The 19894-nt window shown below is 56.1% G+C and overlaps 1 protein-coding gene across 1 annotated transcript; it reads right to left on the minus strand.

Moving 5' to 3' along the window:
- Positions 1-2381: 2381 nt before the first annotated feature.
- On the minus strand, positions 2382-18290 carry LOC144277879 (uncharacterized). The gene is made up of 5 exons (XM_077838902.1): positions 18200-18290; positions 13348-13452; positions 5393-5491; positions 4477-4960; positions 2382-3369 (listed from the first exon to the last, which is right to left on the minus strand). Exons 1-5 carry the CDS (start codon positions 18288-18290, stop codon positions 2862-2864), a joined length of 1287 nt encoding a protein of 428 aa, XP_077695028.1. The 3' UTR covers positions 2382-2861.
- Between the last annotated feature and the right edge of the window lie 1604 nt (positions 18291-19894).

The raw sequence follows: 19894 nt of genomic DNA on the forward strand, positions 1-19894 counted from the left end.
GTCAGTCTCTGCCAACTCTGATCAGCCACTGGGGCTCCTGGGGCGGCCGGCAGCTCAGCCTCCTCCAGGGGAGGGCTTGGGAAAAACAGGAGTGGGCCTCTGGCTCCACGGGCCCCCACTCAGCCGAGGCTGGCTCCTTCAGAAGAAAGCCAGGTGCTCAGGAGCTGCTGTCCCTGCTCTGCTGCTGGGGCAGGGGTTGGCTTGTTTTCCCTCACACCGTGAGTCCTGTCCCACCACAGGTGGGTGCAGCCCCTGCCAAGCTGTGGGCCCACTGAGCCATGCACGGTTCCCTTCCCGTCATGGGCTCCAGCATGTAGGAAACTGGGGCCTGGCCCCCCAACTCACTGCAGGGGCCTGGCCCCCCAACTCACTGCAGGGGCAGGTGCCTGGTAGGTCAGAGGAGGCTCCAACTCCATCCCCTGTGCTGCACTGGGGCCGAGCTCCTGTGCTCGGCAGGCTCTGTGCCTGCTCATGCCCTTCACCCTCCCCCCCATGTGGTGCAGGATCAGCTCCCAGCAGATTCATGCTGTGTGGGGCTGTGCCCACCTGGCTGCAGCTCCCATGGGCCCTGCAGCCTGCATCCAGCAGCTGGGAAGGTGAATCTGCCCCCCTCCCCAGCACTGCAACTGCTCCCAACTGGGGAGCCCCAGGCCTGAATTCCCAGCGAAGCCCTGGGGGCTGCTCCTGTAGGTGGCTTTGGCCCTGGTGCCAGCTTGAGCTGCAGGACACCCTGGCCTGGGACCAGCTGCAGCTTAGGGGGTGCGTATCGGCACAGGATCTTCGATGAGATCTGCTGGCCAAGTGGTCACTCACTTCTCAACCCAAGGACCAGGACCTGTGTAGCCCCAGCTTCTGCAATTAACCTTGGTCTAGCAGCAGCAAGGAGAAATTGCAGCCACCTGATGGGCAGTTGGCCATGGCTGAGCAGGCCCCACACCCCCGTCGGCTGCTTGGCCTAGCTCTCCTGTCAGCTATTCCCCAGTTACTGCCCTTGGATCACTGCACAGGTGGCCTCCCACCTGCCCTAAGGGCCTCCCTCTGGCCCAGGAGATGCGGCCCAGTCTGGCTCCCAGCAGGGCCCAGTGGGAGTCCAGGAGCTGTCCCCCGGCTTTGCTCTAAGAAGTCTCCACTATATGGAAAAGCTTAGGCCTGCCCAGAGACCCAAACTGCAGGGTCCCCCCCTTACTGCAACCCCCAAGAGCCCCCTCCCCCAGGCACCAGGCCCCTAGCAGAGAGATGCCCCTCAGCTGGGCACCTGTGATGCTCATGCTAAATCCAGGGCCAAGGCACCCATGCAGCATGCGGGCCCCATCACCGGGAATCGATGCTCCAGGGGTTAACGGCCAAGGTGCCTGCTGCTAGTGACCAGGACCACAGTAACATGCAGCAGAGCTGGTGCCCCTCAGCCTGCTGCCTAGCGGGGAGCGTTCAGGTCTAGGGAGCTGGAACTATGAGGAGCTGCGGCTCCTAGGAAAGCCAAGACCCAATCGCTGCCCCTCTCCACCAGACCTGGGCACAGACCCCCGGGCCTGAAGCCATCTCCCCTCTGCTCATTGTCAGCCCGCCTTGCTGACACCAGGCAGTGGCTGCCTGGCCATGGTGCTGCTGCCATGTCCCACCCCACAGGTGGCAGATGAGGCGTAAAGCTGATCTGGGGCTCTGGGCCCATAAGCAAGGCCCCGAGTACCCAGGCCTGCTGCAGGCCATTCTGCAGCAGCTTTAGACACTTCCAGGCAGAGGAAATGCAGAGCCTGCGCAGGGCCACAGCGGGCTGGTGATTTCCACAGGCAGCTGACGGCGGTGTCCTCATGCAGGCTGGTCTCGCAGCGCAGCAGGATTGTGACCAGAGCCAACCGAGCCCCGTCCCACCTGGCGGCTGGAGAAACTGGGATGGAAGAGAGGGCACGCTGCGGGGCTGCAAGCTGAACAGAACCCTCCCGCTGCGGTGCTAAGAGCTGGGAAGCAAAACAGTCACTGACAGTGCAAAGGATCATGCCCTGCTGAGACGAGGGAGACAGCTAGCTCCTCTCAGAGTGACTGGCGCGGACCAGGGAGGTGGCACTGCCAATGTTCACACACAATGTGGTGGCAACAAAAGCCCGCAGAGAGACATTTCTCCAAAACGGAGCCAGGATGTGGCAGCACCAATGAAGCCATAGCAACACCGGGTGCCTGTGCCCAGCTGGCATTCCCCTCGGGAGCGCTTGGTGCAGTCAGGCCATGGGGCCCAGTGCCTGCCCGCTGCAGACATGACACAGGGCCCCTGGGAATTTCACAGGTTTATTTTCACTTTGTAACAAAACATTTTAGAAAATTCATTAGAAGCTGCTCCTGCAGCCAGCCCCCCCATCCCTCCACCCAGCCCCTCCCGTTTCCCACAAGCCTGCATTGAGTGCTGGCGTCCCCCTGCTTCTGTTCCCCAGCCCTGCACACGTCTGGGCAGCTGCAGGGCGGGCTTTGGCTTGGCTGGGCCACACCGCAGGGCCCAGGGTGCTGGAGCAGCAGCCGCCTGGGCAGCACCAGCCAGCAAAAGGGGAGAAAAATGGGGTCAGGCACTGCCTGGGCACAGCCCCCATTCCCTGAGCCCCACCCCTGAGCAGGGCCCCACCTGCAGGAAGCTCTGCCCCCATGTTTGCTACCTGGGGCTGGAGAAACCATGACTGGTGGCAGCAGCTTCACTCGCTCTCAGTACCTGGACAGGCAACGCAGGCCTGGCCCAGCCAGCCCCATTCCTGGCAGCGGGCGGGGGAGTGGCCATGCACAAGTACGGACTCTGGTCAGGGCCAGACCAGGCCAGGACCCTCCCAGCATGAGGGGGGTGGGAGTCACCGGCTGCCAGTGATGTCCCGGGGGCTGGGCTGTCACTCAGCAGCGTGCACCCGCTGGTGCAGCAGGAGGTTGGAGCTGCGGGTGTAGCCGCGCCCGCACTGCCCGCAGCGGAAGGGGCAGGCTCCGGCATGGGAGCGCTGGTGGCGAAGCAGGGCCGAGCGGTGGCGGAAGCGGCGCCCGCAGCGGGGGCAGGCGTGAGGTTTCTCGCCCGTGTGCCGCCGGCGGTGCTCCACCAGGCTGGCCAGCTGGGCGAAGTGGCACCCGCACTGGGCACAGGGGTAGGGGCGCTCCCCGCTGTGTGCCCGCTGGTGCGCAGCCAGGGCTGAACGGTGCCCGAAGGCTCGGCCGCACTGGCTGCAGCGGAACGGCTGCTCCCCGCTGTGTGTGCGCCCGTGCTCCCGGAGGTGTGCCAGCTGGGCAAAGCACCGCCCGCACTCGGCACAGGCGTGGGGTCGGGCGCCTGCGTGGCCCCGCTGGTGCCGCAGGAGGTTGGCACGGTCGGCAAAGGCACGGCCGCAGTCCGGGCAGGGGAAGGGGCCAGTGGTGAGCTGGAGCTGGTTCTCACTGGTTCGCTAGAACCAGTTGTTCCATTTAGAAGCCCTTTTAGAACCAGTTGTTCCGCGAGGGAGAACCGGTTCTAAACGGGCTTCTAAATTTAACCGGCCCAAAGTGGCGTCTAAATTTAACCGGCCCAAACCGGCCCAAAGTGCTCCAGCCCTGGAGCACCCAAGGGGAAAATTTGGTGGGTGCAGAGCACCCACCAGCAGCTCCCCGCCCCGCCCCACCCCCGGCCCCAGCTCACCTCACCTCACCTCCGCCTCCACCTCCACCTCCTCCCCTGCCGCGCTCTGCTTCTCCGCCCCCCCAGGCTTCCTGCGAATCAGCTGCTCGCGCGGGAAGCCGGGGCGGACTGAGAAGCAAGCGGCGGCTTTGGGCTTAGGCCCAGGGAGGCGGAGCGGAGATGGGCTTGGGCGGGGGGGCACGAGGAGGGCCACCCACGCCACAGCAGGTAACCGGGGGGGGGGGGTGCGCAGGGGAACCGTTCCCCGCCCCAGCTCACCTCAGCCTGAGCTGGAAGCCGCCGCCTGCTTCTCAGCCTTCCCCGGCTTCCCGCCGAACAGCCGATTTGGGGCGGCGCATTCAGGGGATGAGGCGGAGTGGAGGTGAGCTGGGGCCAGGCGCGGGGCAGGGAGCTGCCGGTGGGTGCTCTGCACCCACAAAAATTTTCCCCGTGGGTGCTCCAGCCCCAGAGCACCCGGGGAGTTGGGGCCTAAGGCGCCACTTTTGATGTGATCAGTGGGGGGAGCGGCTGTACTTCCCCCAGCTGCGCTCCCCCACCCCTAGGAGCCAGAGGGACCTGCCGGATGCTTCCTGGGAGCTGCCCTAGGTAAGCACCTCTGGGACTCCCCACCTCGTCCCCCGGCAGGTGCCTCTGGCTCTTAGGGGTGGGCACCCAGTACGGTGGCCCATGAGACCCTCCTGCCTGGTTCTGGGGGCAGTCAAGGGACAGGGGAGGGGGGTGGATGGGGCATGGGCGTCAAGGAACGCGGGGGGTTGGATGGGGCAGGAGTCCCAGGGCGCGGGGGTGGGCAACGACCCCCTCGTGGGGTGAGGAGGGAACCCATAGTTAAGATTTTGGCAGCTCATCACTGGAAGGGGCGTTCACCCGTGTGCGCTAGCCGGTGCCGGAGCAGGTGGGCTCGCTGGCGGAAGCGGCGAGGGCAGTCAGGGCAGGCGTGGGGGCGTTCGGCGCTGTGTGTCTGCAGGTGCCGTGCCAGCGTGGAGCGCAGCCCGAAGCTCTTGCCGCAGCGACCGCAGGTGTGGGGGCGCTGGCTGGCGTGGGCGCCCTGCTGGTGCTGCGTCAGGTGGGCGCTCTGCCGGAAGCTCTGCCTGCACTCGCTGCATTTAAAGGGCCACCTGGCTGCGGGGTCTCTGTGCCGCGCCGGCTCTGCAGAAGCGCTACCTCCCGGCACAGCCTCCTCCGCCCTGGCACTGCCTCCTCGCACAGCTGCCTCTGCCCCCGCAGCAGGGTCTTCGTGCCACGCTCCCCCCACCAGCTCCACACCAGTGCTGCTGCTGCCCCTTCCCGGTGCAGCATCCTCTGCCCCAGCCACGCTCGCCAGCCTCTCACCTGCAGGAACAAATGGGCAATCAGGCATGAGCCGTCCCCACAGGAGGCCAGCTAGGACAGGGCCCCTGAGGCACCACCCACGTGGCCCCGCCCCCCCCTGGAGCCGGTTTCCACACACCTCTTGCAGCTTTTTCAGGCGGCTGCAGACTCAGGCAGGCGTCAGCACCACCCAGCTCAGGTTCACAAGCCTTTCTTTGCCTCTGTGTAGGCTGGAAATATTATTTGCATTTTCAGTGAGAGCCAAGACATGGCTCTCATCTGGTTCTGGGGGCCCTGGCGCAGGTGGTGGGATGGGTGCAGTGGTGCACACAGATCAGGGAGAGGGTGGTGACAACTTCTCAGAGGAGCTGGGCCAGGAGGGCTTGCAGGGGTGGCTTTGGGGGGGGTCCCATCTGCCCCCATCCCTCTCAGCTGGGCTTATTTATCCCCCACCTGTTTGGGAGCCAGGCCAGCTCTCCTCATCCTCGCCTTTGCTGAGATCTGGGACTTGCAGCTCTTCCCCTAGCTCCATCCAGTATTGGGATTGGGGCCCTGCTGGGAGAGAACAGAGCAGGTGGGATCCAGCTAAATACCCACCCAGCTCAGCGTTCATCTGCCACTCTGGGCTGGCATGGACAGAACAGCCAGGAAACACCTGTGGAAACACAGGAGGGTCAATTCAGACACAAACAATCAGAGTGGAGGGGAGACGACCCCACGGACTCCCCGAGCCATGGTGCCAGCGAGGCCCCACAGCCGTTCACTAACACAGGGGTATAAAAGCCCCCTGCCAGCTTCAGACTTGAACCAAACTGGCTCCGTGCAGCGCCAGGACTGAGCCTCTGAACGGAACTGGTAGGAAACAGTTGCCCTGGCTAATGCCACCCTGTGTGGTGAACACCAACTCCGTGCAAAGGAGCAAGCCAGGGAAGCACCCATGTCCCGTGAGCCAACAGCCCCACCGGGGACCCCACTGCATGGAGCAGAGAGCCAGCAATCCCCTCGGTCACAAGAGGGTGGCAGAGACTCCTGCACTTTCCAGAGCAGACCGCGTACTCAGGCCCTGCAGGGGAAACAGACCACGGCCCTCCCGAAAGAGCCCCAAACCAGCCTCAGAGCGCACAGCCTGGCCATCAGAGCTCTACAGGGAACAGCTCTGTGGTCTTCTGAGCCACAGAGCCCTGAGCGCGCTCGTGCTGGAGACATCTGACAGCATCACACCACTGGATTCGACCTAGGGAGGAAGTGCCTCACACTAATGAGGAAACCCCCTCGCTCCACAGCACACCCAGGGACCCCTGCCGCTAGGACAGCACCCCAGCTCCTTGGCACAAGGAGCGTCTTCGTTCTGGGCTTGTGCAGGGCCCGGCGCCATAAGGCCTGATCTCCAAATGGCTCAGAGTACTACCATGGGCCAAAGAGCAATCACCAGCTGGTGCTGCCATTGAAAGCAGCACCTTTCCCGATTCCCCCAATCATAGAACTGGAAGGGACCTCGGGAGGTCATCTAGTCCAGTCCCCTGCACTCATGGCAGGAGTGAGCATTATCCCTGACAGGGGTTTGTCTAACCTGCTCCTAAAAATCTCCAGTGATGGAGATTCCACAGCCTCCCTAGGCAATTGATTCCAGTGCTTAACTACTCTGACAGGTAGGAAGTTTTTCCTAATGTCCAACCTAAACTGCCCTTGCTGCAATTTAAGCCCATTGCTGCTTTATCCTCAGGGTTAAGGAGAACAATTTACCTCCCTCCTCCTGGTAACAGCCTTTTATGTACTCGAAAAATGGGGAGCATGTCCCCCCTCAGTCTTTTCTTCTCCACACTAAACGAACCCAGTTTTTTCAATCTTCCCTCATAAGTCATGTTTTTTAGACGTTTAATCATTTTTGTTGCTCGTCATAAATATAAAGGGAAGGGTAAACACCTTTAAATCCCTCCTGGCCAGAGGAAAAACCCTTTCACCTGTAAAGGGTTTAGAAGCTAAGATAACCTCACTGGCACCTGACCAAAATGACCAATGAGGAGACAAGATACTTTCAAAGCTAGAAGGGGGAGAACAAAGGGTTCTCTCTGTCTGTGTGTTATCTTTTGCCGGGACTAGAGCAGGAATGCAGGTCAGAATTCCTGTAAAGGGCTAATAAGCAATCTAATTAGATGTGTGTGAGATTCTGTTTTGTTTAAATGGCTGATAAAATAAGCTGTGCTGAATGGAATGTATATTTCTGTTTTTGTGTCTTTTTGTAACTTAAGGTTTTGCCGAGAGGGATTCTCTATGTTTTGAATCTGATTACCCTGTAAGGTATTTACCATCCTGATTTTACAGAGGTGATTCTTTTACTTTTTCTTCAATTAAAATTCTTCTTTTAAGAACCTGATTGCTTTTTCATTGTTCTTAAGAACCAAGGGTTTGGGTCTGTGTTCACCTATGCAAATTGGTGAGGATTTTTATCAAACCTTCCCCAGGAAAGGGGGTGTAGGGCTTGGGGGGATATTGGGGGGGAAAGAAGTTTCCAAGTGGGCTCTTTCCTGGTTATATTTGTTAGACACTTGGTGGTGGCAGCAATAAAGTCCAAGGGCAAAAGGTAAAATAGTTTGTACCTTGGGGAAGTTTTAACCTAAGCTGGTAAAAATAAGCTTAAGGGGTTTTTCATGCAGGTCCCCACATCTGTACCCTAGAGTTCAGAGTGGGGAAGGAACCTTGACATTGTTTTTCTCCAATTTGTCCACATCTTTCCTGAAAGGTGATGCTCAGAACTGGACACAATACTCAGTTGAGAGCATATCAATGTGGAGTAGAGCATAAGAATTACTTCTTGAGTCTTGCTTACAACACTCCTGCGAATACATCCCGGAACGATGTTTGCTTTTTTTACAACAGTGTTACATTGTTGATTCATATTTAGCTTGTGATCCACTCTGACCCCCAAATCCCTTTCCGCAGTACTCCTTCCTAGGCAGTCATTTCCCAGTTTGTATGTGCGCAACTGATTATTCCTTCCTAAGGGGAGTACTTTGCATTTGTTCGTATTGAATTTCATCCTATTTACTTAGACCATTTCTCCAGATCATTTTGAATTTTAATCCTATGTTCCAAAGCACTTGCAACCCCTCTCTGCTTGGTATTGTCCACAAACATTAATAGTGCACTCTCTGCGCCATCATCTAAGTCACTGAAGATATTGAACAGAACCAGACAGAACTCTAACCCTAACCCAGAACTGATCCTCCCCACCCCCCAAACACACACACACACACCCCTGCAGAGACACTGGTCACACCACCCCCATACCCCTGCACAGACACCAGTCACACACACCCCTCACGCGTATACACAGACCCTTTTCTGGGGCAGGGAGTGGCAAGGCCTCCAGCAGAGGACCTCAGAGGGTCTGGTACACCCCTTCTGGAGACATTATACACTAGTTACAAAGGAAGGAATTTGTTGTTTGGTGAATTAAGAACGGGAAAATGGCAATATTTATCTAAATTTGTTTCATTGTGTTAATAAAAATAATTAAATATATTATTAAAGTTGTGTGTTTTGCATGTTACACAAGAAAATTCATATGAAGACAATGCTTGGGCATAGATGGCTCTCAGATAACCATGTTTATTAACTATGTGCAAACATCCAAGATCTAGTTTAACCTATCCTGCGGTTCTGAGTGATTTCTGATGGCTTCTAAAATATAGACAACAGTGAATAGCACTACAGCGCTCCCAAACTCTGTCTGTCCCATCTCTATGGGGTCGGATCTCTGAGTCCTTCTTCAACTTCGAGTTTGTCTCAAAGCAGTAGAGTGCTCACAAACTACTTAAAGAAATACTCTCCTAGTCCTAGATACTACACTAAGTTAAACCCGCTAGCATCCTTAGTGTTTTCGGGAGACTCGTACAGCAGCAATGTGGCTTGGTATGCGTTAATAGAGTTTGGAAACTCTATCATATTGCTAGAATACCTACACCTCCTTTCCTTTTATATTCCCCAAACTCCATCATAGAAATGCCAGCTCTCAGTTTGACCATGTTTGTGGAAATATACAAAGTGGTTCTCACTGTCGTATGTTACTCCGACAGCTTTGAAGCTATCATGACACCTTTGCTTTAATACATGCTACTGTTTATGCAAATAATTTTGATGATTTCTATTGAACTGATCAATAGTTGAAACATTATTTTAAATATTAATGCTACATTCAAGTTACATGGAAAAGTGCTACAGAGAGGGCAGACGAAGAATTTTGTGGGACAGTGGTGTAGTCATGCAGGATTTACATACTGCTTGCTATTTTAACTGAGATTTACAGCTCAAGCACTGGGGTAACAGTTTTAGTCAGTGGCTCTCAACCTTTCCAGACTAATGGACCCCTTTCAGGAGTCTGATTTGTCTTATGCACCCCAAGTTTCACCTCACTTAAAAACTACTTGCTTACAAAATCAGACATAAAAATACAAAAGTGTCACAGCCACACTATTACTGAAAAATTGCTGACTGTCTCATTTTTGCCATATAATTATAAAATAAATCAATTGGAATAGAAATATTGTACTTACATGTCAGTGTACGATATATAGAGCAGTCTAAACAAGCCATTGTATGACATTTTAGTTTGTACTGACTTCACTAGTGCTTTTTATGTAGCTTGTTGTAAAACTAGGCAAATATCTAGATGAGTTGATGTACCCCTTGGAAGACCTCTGCGTACCTCCAGTGTACACGTACCCCTGGTTGAGAACCACTTACATGATTCTCAACTGTAGGGACTGAGCACAGCCAAAGGAAAGGTTACAATTTTCTTATTTTCTGTTTGTTTATTTTGGGTAAAGGAAACAGAACAAAAGTAAAGCAAAAACAGGAGCATCAGCAGAGCAACTGCAAAGCTAGAGCTGGCCAAATTGGAGACTGACAAATCAAGACAGAAGCACGAATGCCAGAACTGTTTAGCTGAGCAGGAAGCCAAAGAGCGTGAACACCAAAATTGGGAAGCAGGAGCCCAGGAGCGGGAGGCAGAAAAGCAGCAGCAAGAAGACGCACACTGACAGGCTGTGGAAGCAGAAGCAGCTGCACACCAATGATCCATGGTCCTTCCTTCGCCACCAGGCTCAGCATCACCTTTCTCACAGCTTGACTAAATGTTGAGGTGTAACCTTCAGAAGGAACCATTGCAAAGGCTCCCTGCACTATAAAAGAGAGGGACAAAGACCCCCAAATGTTCTTTCACCTAAGAAGACAAAGGAGCCAGCACTTTGGCTTCTAGAGGAGATTCTGACTGAGGGTGGGAGGGACAGCCGCCATCCTGCTGGAAGACTTTGGGTGAGAAAAGCCATCTTGAACAAAGACTGTATCTTGCTAAGTTCAGTTTTAGTCACTGGAAAGCGTTTCACTTTTATCTGTTTGAAACCACTTCTGCCTTTATCTCTTATACCTGAACTCACATCAAATCCTATCTTCTTTTGTTACTAAACTTGTTTTACTTTTGAGCTAAACCAACAGTGCTGTGTTTGAATAAAAGTGTTGGCTAACTCCACTGAATGTGGCAAGCTGTGCATTTTGTCTCTTTAGAGGAGGAAACAGACCTTATTATTCCTCTGAATGCTGCAGGAGAGGGCTGGACATCGCAGAACACATAGGTTTGAGACGGGAGGTGTGCTGGGGTCACCTGCTAACACCAGCCAAGTCAGGAAGCCAAGAGTATGTCTGTGAGAAGTGGTGGCAGGCTGCTGGATGCAAAATGGCTGAATCAGAGCTATACATGAATGAGAGAGGTAAATAGTGGTGTCCCCCCACCGCAGGGTTCTGTACTGGGCCCAGTCCTATTTGACATATTCATAAATGATCTGGAAAAAGGGGTAATACAGTGAAGTGGCAAAATTTGCAGATGATACAAAACTACTCAAGACAGTTAAGTCCCAGGCAGACTGCAAAGAGCTATAAAAGGATCTCTCAAAACTGGGTGACTGGGCAACAAAATGGCAGATGAAATTTAATGTTTATAAATGCAAAGTGATACACACTGGAAAACATAATCCCAACTATACATATAAAATGATGGGGTCTAAATTAGCTGTTACCACTCAGATCTTGGAGTCACAGTGGATAGTTCTCTGAAAACATCCACTCAGTGTGCAGTGGCAATCAAAAAAGTGAACAGAATGTTGGGAATCATTAAGAAAGGGACAGATAATAAGACAGAAAATATCATATTGCTGCTACATAAATCCATGGTATGCCCACATCTTGAATACGGCATGCAGACGTGGTTGCCCCATCTCTAAAAAGATATATTGGAATTGGAAAAGGTTCAGAAAATGGCAACAAAAATTATTAGGGGTATAGAATGGCTGCCATATGGGAGCGATTAATAAGACTGGGAATTTTCAGCTTGAAAAAGAAAGGACTAAGGGGGGGGATATGACAGAGGTCTATAAAATCATAAAAGAAAAGGAGTACTTGTGGCACCTTAGAGACTAACCAATTTATTTGAGCATGAGCTTTCGTGAGCTACAGCTCACTTCATCGGATGCATACCGTGGAAACTGCAGCAGACTTTATATACACACAGAGAATATGAAACAATACCTCCTCCCACCCCACTGTAGTAAATAAGTGTTATTTACTACTTCTCATAACACAAGAACTAAGGGTCACCAAGTGAAATTAATAGGCAGCAGATTTAAAACAAACAAAAAGAAGTATTTTTTCACACAATGCACAGTCGACCTGTGGAACTCCTTGCCGGAGGATGTTGTGAAGGCCAAGACTATAACAGGATTAAAAAAAGAACTAGATAAGTTCATGGAGGATAGGTCCATCAATTGCCATTAGCCAGGATGGGCAGGGATGGTGTCCCTAGCCTCTGTTTGCCAGAAGCTGTCTGGGGCACCTGGCATTGGCCATTGTAGGAAGACGGGATACTGGGCCAGATGGACTTTTGGTCTGACCCAATATGGCTGTTCATATGTTTTTATGTTCTCATGTACAGTACACAGAACACAGTGCATGCTGGTTGAAGGCTGTGTACCCCCAGGCAGGCAGCCACAGGAGCAGAAGCATTTTGGGGCACGTAGGGTTATAATACCAGCAGTGACACAACATCTCACTGAGCTGAAATGCACTCCAGAACGTGGTACTAATCCTTATTTGAAACCGCATTGTAAATATGAATGCCATATTCAGGTTACATGAAAAATGCTCCAGAGAGGTCAAATGAAGCATTTTTGTGGGGTAGGGGCATTGCATTTTTGTCTGTATGACCAGTGAATGGTATTTGAAAAGAGGCAGGTCACTACTTTGAGATGTATTAATCAAGACACATCTTGTTTTCTTTCAATTTACTTGCCATCATGCACAGAATTCTCCAATGGAAATAGTTAAGGGCCAAAGACTTTAATCTTTCTGTGATCGGACTTAACTGCAAGTGGAACAAGTGATATGCATGGCTCACCAGTAATGTAATGATGTGCACATTCTTGACATAATCTATTAAACTTGTTCACTTTGACTCAAGAAATTGCTACTTTCAAAATATTTGAAATAAATGAGCAATTGTTGCTGTTAGTGCTGACCACCGGTAACCCCTATATTTAAGCGTTAGTGAGGATTTGTACAATAAGCTCCTGTTTTGCACAAAAGGAAAGTTTCTTCATGAATTTCTGCATGGACTTGCTGCATCATTTGGTGTTCTCTGCCTCTGCATAAAGAGTTTTTCTGGTCTGTAATCCTCACACAACCAAACACTGCATTAAACTTCCACACGGAGGGGGAAACGTTGCCCCCCTCTTTTATAGCCCAGTGAACTTTTGAAATGCATTTTCAAAGTTCAGTGCACTGTGGTGAGGAGAGGTTCCAGGGAGTCTGATGATGAAGATTCATGCTGTTTCTTTCCCTCTGGTGTGTTCCTCTATGCAAATTACTGTTTACCCACATCCCAACCTTGTCTAGTTCAAACACATTTTAGTAACATCACAGTGTGACAAAGTTCCTCCGCTGCCTTGGTGGGTCCTGTGCTTATTGGCGGATTTGCTCACCTCAGAGATTCACAGCAGCCCTCAGTTTGGTCACTTTTGCTCGTGGCTCAAACCTGCCATTCACTCAGCTAACCTCACCACTGGCCAGCATGGGGGAAACGGAGAACAATCCCCACAGTCTCTGTGTCCCATCTAGTGGGTCAGGGACAGGCCAGAGCCCTTTCCAATTTAGAACTTCCCTTCTGGTGTTTCTCACAAACCAAGTCAACTCCTCCTGTGTCCGATCAGGAGTTGGGGGGGATAGGGGGAAGCCGGGCCCACCCTCTGCTCTGGGTTCTAGCTCAGGGCCCTGTGGATAGCAGCTGTCTACAATGTTCCCTGTATCAGCTGTGTGACAACTACAACTCCCTGGGCTACTTCCCCATGGCCTTCCCCCAGCACTTCCTTTATTCTCACAGCAGGATCTTCCTCCTGAAGCCTGATCGTACTTGAACTCTTCACTCATCCAGCAGCACACCTTCTCACTCCCTGCTCCTGGCACACCCCCTTACTCACTGATGGGAGGTCCTTTTTAAACCAGGTCTCCTGATTAGCCTGCTTGCCAAATGGATTTTAGAAAGTTCTTAATTGGCTCCAGGTGTCTTGATTAGCTTGCCTGTCTTAATTCGTTCTAGCAGGTTCCTGATTGCTCTAGGGTAGCCCCTGCTCTGGTCACCCAGGGAACAGAAACCTGTTCAGCCAGTGGCCAGTAGATCTGCTTTTGACTGCTCTGCTGAACCCAGCTGGCCTGGAGGGAGACTGCTGCTGGGCCTTGGCCTCTTGCTACCACTGCCGCCACCCAAGCTGCTCCCCTGGCTGAGCCGGACACCCCCCACCCCCCTTCTCTGCTACCTGGTTGCTGACTAGCTGCTGGACTCCCCCACCCTTGGGTGCTACTGCTCCAACTACAGCCCCTTGGGGGGGGGCTGCTGGCCCGCTCCCCAGAGGGGGGAAATGAGGGGCCCCAGCCGTTGCCGCTGTGGATACCATCATCACTGTCACCTAGGAGGGGTCCTATAACACGTGGGTGTAATCCCCCCCACCCCAAACCGCCCACCCCGCAGCTGTGCCCATCTTGTCGGGCACTCTCAGGAAAGGAATAATCGGTGACACTGGGCGTGGCACTAGGTAACTCGAGGGGGTGGAAGACCACGAGTGTCGAGGAAACCCCCCCCGCTCTAGGCCACCAGGTAACTCAGCAGGGTGGAAGACCACGAGTGTCGAGGAAGCCCCCCCCCCTGGGCCCAGGCTAGCCTGAACACTTCTCCCTCCTGAAGGCTGCTGTGTCATACCTTCTGTTTGCTTTTGTTTTGTTGCATAGTTTTGCTTTATCCCCTCTGGTGATTCTTTGTAAGTGTTACACAAATAAAATTCTTTTCTGCTTCAAAAAAAAAAAAAAAAAAAAAACTGCTCTGCTGAACCCAGCTGGCCTGGAGGGAGACTGCTGCTGGGCCTTGGCCTCTTGCTACCACTGCCACCACCCAAGCTGCTCCCCTGGCTGGGCCGGACACCCCCCACCCCCCTTCTCTGCTACCTGGTTGCTGACTAGCTGCTGGACTCCCCCACCCTTGGGTGCTGCTGCTCCAACTACAGCCCCTTGGGGGGGGGGGGTGCTGGCCCCCTCCCCAGAGGGGGGGAGTGAGGGACCCCTGCCCCAGCCGTTGCTATTGCTGCTGTGGACACCACCACTGAGGGGCCCTCTCTGCCTGCCGAGCTGCTGCTGCCCTTGCTGCCTGGGAGCTGCTGGACCCCAAAGGAGGAGGGGACGGGGCCATCTGCTGCTGGGGGGGTGCACAGGGTCTCTGCAGACCACTGTGGAGGGGGCCTGAAGGCAGAGTAACTTTTGAACTGTGCTCTTGTGGTGGGGGTTTTGACTGTGTGTGGGGACACAGGGGGCGTGGCGTGGAGCCTGCCCCCCAATCCATCTGTGTGTCCCAACCCCCACCACCACCGTCGTTGCTGCCCCCTCCACCACCCCCAGTGGACACTGCCTCAAGCTCCCGCCTCTGGCACGCCGCTGCTTGCTTGGCCTGCCACCCCCTTTCTCCACCTTTTGGGCCTGAAGCAGCAGCCAGCCTGCACTGACTCTTTGCAAGCGCGCGTGGGCGCATGTGCCCCCCCCCCCATCCTGGACTGGCCCCCTTCAGCAAGCCCCCAGCTTTGTCCCTTGCTATCTGCCCCATTTTGCCCCTCGCAGCCTTTTTGCCCTCCCCTTTACCCCAGCACCTCGCTGGCTTGAGTTTGTTTGCCTGCTCCGCCCTTTTCCCTCTGCAGCCTTTGTTTGTTTGCCTTGCCCCAGCCTCTGAAGCTGCCCCCTTGGTTCCCTGTCCTGCCTCCAGCCTGGTTCCCCCCCCCTCCCCACGTGGTACCCCTGCCCTGATTGGCCCCTTCCTCAGTGCACCCATGCCCCCTCCCATGCGCTTGTGCCCTTCCCCTGTTTGAGTTTGCCCTGATCTCACTGCACCCTCCTAATGTTGTTATGACCCCCCCTCCCCAGTGCAGCTAGAGGAGCCGGATTCCTACCCTGAGTCGGTGACTGTCCCCCACGCGCCCTTGATAGCCCCCCTGTCCAGCCCACCCCCTTTGGCGCCCTCCTCCCCTACCTGCAGCCTAGCGGGGAGGATGGTTGGCCTGCCTCCCCTTTCCCCTCCTCTCTCTGGTGTTTTCCTCTCCCTCCCCGCTCATTATGGCGGTGGGACACTGCAGGTGGGGCCCCTCCCCGCCTGCCCCTCCATCACCCCCCCACCAAGCCTCTACCTCAACCGCCGTTGCCAAACACCTGCCACCGCCCCCGCCGGGGTACCGGGGTGACCTCTGCTGCTTCCACGTCCCTCGCCCCCTCTGATTCTGGAGGAGCCCCCCACAGCCAGCAGGAAGGGCCAGGGTAAGAAGAAGGGGAAGGCCCCGCTAAAAAGACCAGGCCCTCCTTGGCAGGGGCTACCCCCACTACCGCAGCCCCACCACCGGCCACGGCGTCCCTCCCCGCTGCTCCCTCCACCAGCTCTGCGGGTGCCTCTCCCGCGGCCCCCAGGGCGTACACCCAGGTGGCGGCAGCCCCCCCGCCTGCTGCTACGTCATCTCTCCCGCCCACCGCCTCCGCTACCAGCTATAGCGGCCGGGGCCCCTTTCCCACCATGACCAGGAAGCACGGCGTCCGTTGCCTCCTGGTGCTCGCCTTGCCCCACGTGGAGACGTACGTGCGGGCGTTGGCGAGGGTGGTGGGGCCCACAGCCATTGTGGCGGCCTCCAAAATGTACAGGAAGGCCGTCTTCTTCCTGGCATCGGAGGCCGCCACCCAGGAGGCGGTGGAGAAAGGCCTGGTGGTGGGGGGGGGTGGGGGGGCGTGGTCGTCCCCCTGGAGCCGCTGGACGACCTGGGTGTCTGCCTGGTCCTGACCTCCGTCCCTCCCTTCCTTCCCATGCTGCCCTGTTACCCGCCCTCTCTACCCTGGGGAAGCCCATCTCTGTCCTGAGCCCTCTCTCCCTGGGCTGCAAGGACCCCGCCCTCCATCACGTCCTCTCGTTCTGCCGGCAAGTGCAGCTTCAACTGCCGGCGCGGGATGGAGAGGTGCCCAAGGGGTCCTTCCTGGTCCCCTACCAGGGGGCCCATTACCGGGTGCACTATTCCACGGGGAGGCCCGGTGCTACCTCGCCGGAGATGGGGCACGTCCAGAGGGACCGCCCCCTGGCCCGGCAAGGGGGGGCATCCAGGACCCCTGAGCCCTGGCAGGGTGCCAGCCCTGTCATCGCCAGTGCCCCCTGGCTGCCCGGCGCCCGGAGCCACCCCTCCTCCTCCTCAGTCCATCAGTGCTCCCGCTCGGGCCCAAGGGTACTTCCCCGCAGCACGCCCAGGCGAGCGGGAGAGCCCCACCTCTGCTGCCTGCAATCCGGTGGGGCCCCTAGAGGAGGGTGAGGCAGGGATACTGCCAGGCATGGGAGAGGGCCCACCCCAGGGGGAATCTTCCCTCCCTCATGCTGCCCCACCGCTGCCTCCCACGGTTCCTGAGCCATTGCCCCTTCCCCCCTGACCCGACCCGACCCCCGTTAGCTGGCCCCCATATGATGCCATGGAGGGCTGGGCCCTAGTTCAGGGGAAGCGGGGCAAGCGGAAGGCTCGAGTTCAGCTCCTTTCCACCAGTGCGGAAGCCCCCCAGAAGACCAGAAAGGGGGGCACCGAGGCCGAGCCTTCTGCCTTGCCCGCTGGAGTGTGCCATCCACTGGTACCGGCTGGGGAAAACGTGGCAGCATGGGAGGGCAGTACCGTCCCTCCATTGGAGTCCCTTCCCTCCAAGGCCCCCGATGGAGCCCCTCCTGCCCCATTACCATCCGGAGCCCCTGTGAGCCCCGGGGCGAGCGTCTTTTCAGGCACTGGCGGGGAGACCTCTGGGGTGGTGGAAGGAGAGCTCCCCTCCATCTACGAGGAGATCGAGGCCCCGGGTCTGACCCCGGTCACCGAGGGGGAGGACAACCCTCTGCCAGCAGGCCTCAATCTGAGTGACTTCACCCCGGCCCCCCCTTCTCCATGATCCCTCCCCCTAACCGCTGCTTCTGCTCCTGCCTCCGAGGGTTCCCTGGGCTCCTCCGTCTGCCCGGCCGCGGGTGGCACCCTGCTGTTGGCTGCCGAGCCCACTGTGGCAACCGCCAGTGCCATGCGGCTGGGACCCGAGCCCCCACGGCCTGTCCCTCGTGGGCGTGGGGTGACTGACCTCCTTCCCGGGCAGGGATCCCACTGAAGATGCCGTGGCTACTACGTCGGCCGTGGTGTCGGAGCCCAGTGTCACAGAGGGCCCTCTTCCCCGCCCCCAGCTCCCTGAGCTCGATCGAGAGGGGCCATTTCTTAGCGGCCTGGCTATTGGGGCCCAGGATCCTGCCTTTGCCCCTCTCCCTGACTCCGTACCCAACCCCTGCCCTGCTCCTACTCTGGATCCCTGCTCTGCCCCTAATGTCAACCCCGTTCCTGTCCCCTCCACCTCCCGTGATATCATTGCCACCCCTGGGGCCGTCATCTCCTTGCTCCTAGAGGATAGCCCCCAGAGAGCGGCCTCTGTATTTCCCAGTCCCGACTCACCAGGGGCTGCTATCTTCCCTCCGCCGCCCCCAATCGAGCCGGGGTTTGAGGCGGGCTGCGTGGCGCCAGCCCAACGGGCGCCACGTCGGGAGTCCGCCCCTTGTCTGCCTGTCTCGGTGGGCCACGGGGCTGTGTTGGTGATCCCTCCGGAGGAAAGCCGGGGGCTACTGACCCCGGCCCCCCATACGCTGCGAGAGGAGCTGTGGGAGTTCCTTGAGGACGTTCGGGGCTCCTGTAACAAGGTGCAGCTTGCTCTCCAGCGATGCGGGGACTTCCATCAAATCCTCCAGGCTGCGAGGGCCCTCATGGGGGAGGGTAAAATCATAGAATATCAGCGTTGGAAGGGACCTCAGGGGGTCATCTAATCCAACCCCCTGCTCAAAGCAGGACCAATCACCTGAAGCATGTCAGAGACTCCCTTGTGATCCACCAGTGCTTGCAGCACCATCGAGAAGTACCCCTTGCGGTTTATATACTGGTTGGCAAGGTGGTCCAGTGCCAAGATAGGGATATGTGTTCCATCTATCGCCCCACCACAGTTAGGGAACCCCATCACAGCAAAGCCATCCACTATGACCTGCACATTTCCCAGAGTCACTACCTTGATAGCAGCAGCTCAGTGATTGTGTTGGCTACTTGGATCACAGCAGCCCCCACAGTAGATTTGCCCACTCCAAATTGATTCCCCACTGACCGGTAGCTGTCAGGCATTGCAAGCTTCCAGAGAGCTATCGCCACTTACTTCTCAACTGTGAGGGCTGCTCTCATCTTGGTATTCTTGCGCTTCAGGACAGGAGACAGCAAGTCACAAAGTTCGAGGAAAGTGGCCTTATGCATGCGAAAGTTTCGCAGCCACTGGGAATCATCCCATACCTGCAACACTATGCGGTCCCACCAGTCTGTGCTTGTTTCCTGGGCCCAGAATCAGCGTTCCACAGCATGAACCTAGCCCAATGCCACCATGATGTCCCAATTGCCACATCCCATGCTTCCAGGAACATCTGTGTCCATGTCCTCGTCATTGTGCTGTCATTGCTTCCTCGCCCGGTTTTGCAGGTTCTGCACATACTGCAGAATAATGTATGAGGTGTTTACAATGGTCACAACTGCAGCGGTGAGCTGAACAGGCTCCATGCTTGTCGTGCTATGGCATCTGCACGGGTAATCCAGGAAAAAAGGTGCGAAATGATTGTTTGCTGTTGCTTTCACAGAGGGAGGGGAGAATGACGACATATACCCAAAACCACCTTGCTCAGCCTGTAGTTGAAATGCTCCTTACTACTATCCAGGCTTCATGAGCCATGGGAGCAAGGGGTAGGCTGGGGTAGGTGTGACTGCGCGGTGCTGGTGGCTGGGAGAGCAGCCTGAGGCAGAAGCCTCCACGTCACAGGAGAGCAGAGTTGCAACGGAAGCGGTGGAGCTGTACATCATGTACGAGGACACCTCGCAGTCCTATTACACCGTCTGCTGCAGAAAAAACGTGAGAAATGATTGTCTGCCGTTGCTTTCACGGAGAGAGAGGTGACTGATGCCATGCACCCAAAACACCCCTACTGTATCCTCAAGCAGCTCCCAGAAACGGCAGCATGTCCCCATTCCAGCTCCTATGTGGAGGTGCGGCCAGGCGGTTCTGCGTGCTGCCCTGTGCACAGGCACAGTCCCTGCAGCTCCCATTGGCTGCGGTTCCTGGCCAATGGGAGCTGCAGGGGTGGTGCTTGGGGTGGGGGCAGCATGCGGAGTCCCCTGGCTGCCCCTATGCATAGGAGCCGGAGTGGGGGACGTGCCGCTGCTTCCAGGAGCCGTGTGGAGTGGGGCAAGACTTTAACCCTGCTCACCAGATGGAGTGCAGGAGCGGGGTAAGCCCCAGACCCTGCTTCCCGGC

The sequence above is a fragment of the Eretmochelys imbricata genome, chromosome 20 (genome assembly GCF_965152235.1).
Source record: "Eretmochelys imbricata isolate rEreImb1 chromosome 20, rEreImb1.hap1, whole genome shotgun sequence".
NCBI lineage: Eukaryota > Metazoa > Chordata > Testudines > Cheloniidae > Eretmochelys > Eretmochelys imbricata.

Bases quoted from the DNA above. Each gene is read 5' to 3' on its own strand.
- LOC144277879 (XM_077838902.1), bottom strand. From the start codon at position 18,290: ATGGAAGTCCCCGCATCGCTGGAGAGCAAGCTGCACCTTGTTACAGGA. The intron at 13,453-18,199 runs GTATGGGGGGCC...TCAGTGAGTAAG, and splicing joins CCCACAGCTCCTCTCGCAGC to GGGGTGTGCCAGGAGCAGGG. The intron at 3,370-4,476 runs ATGAGCTGCCAA...CCAGCTCACCAC, and splicing joins GGTGAACGCCCCTTCCAGTG to TGGCCCCTTCCCCTGCCCGG.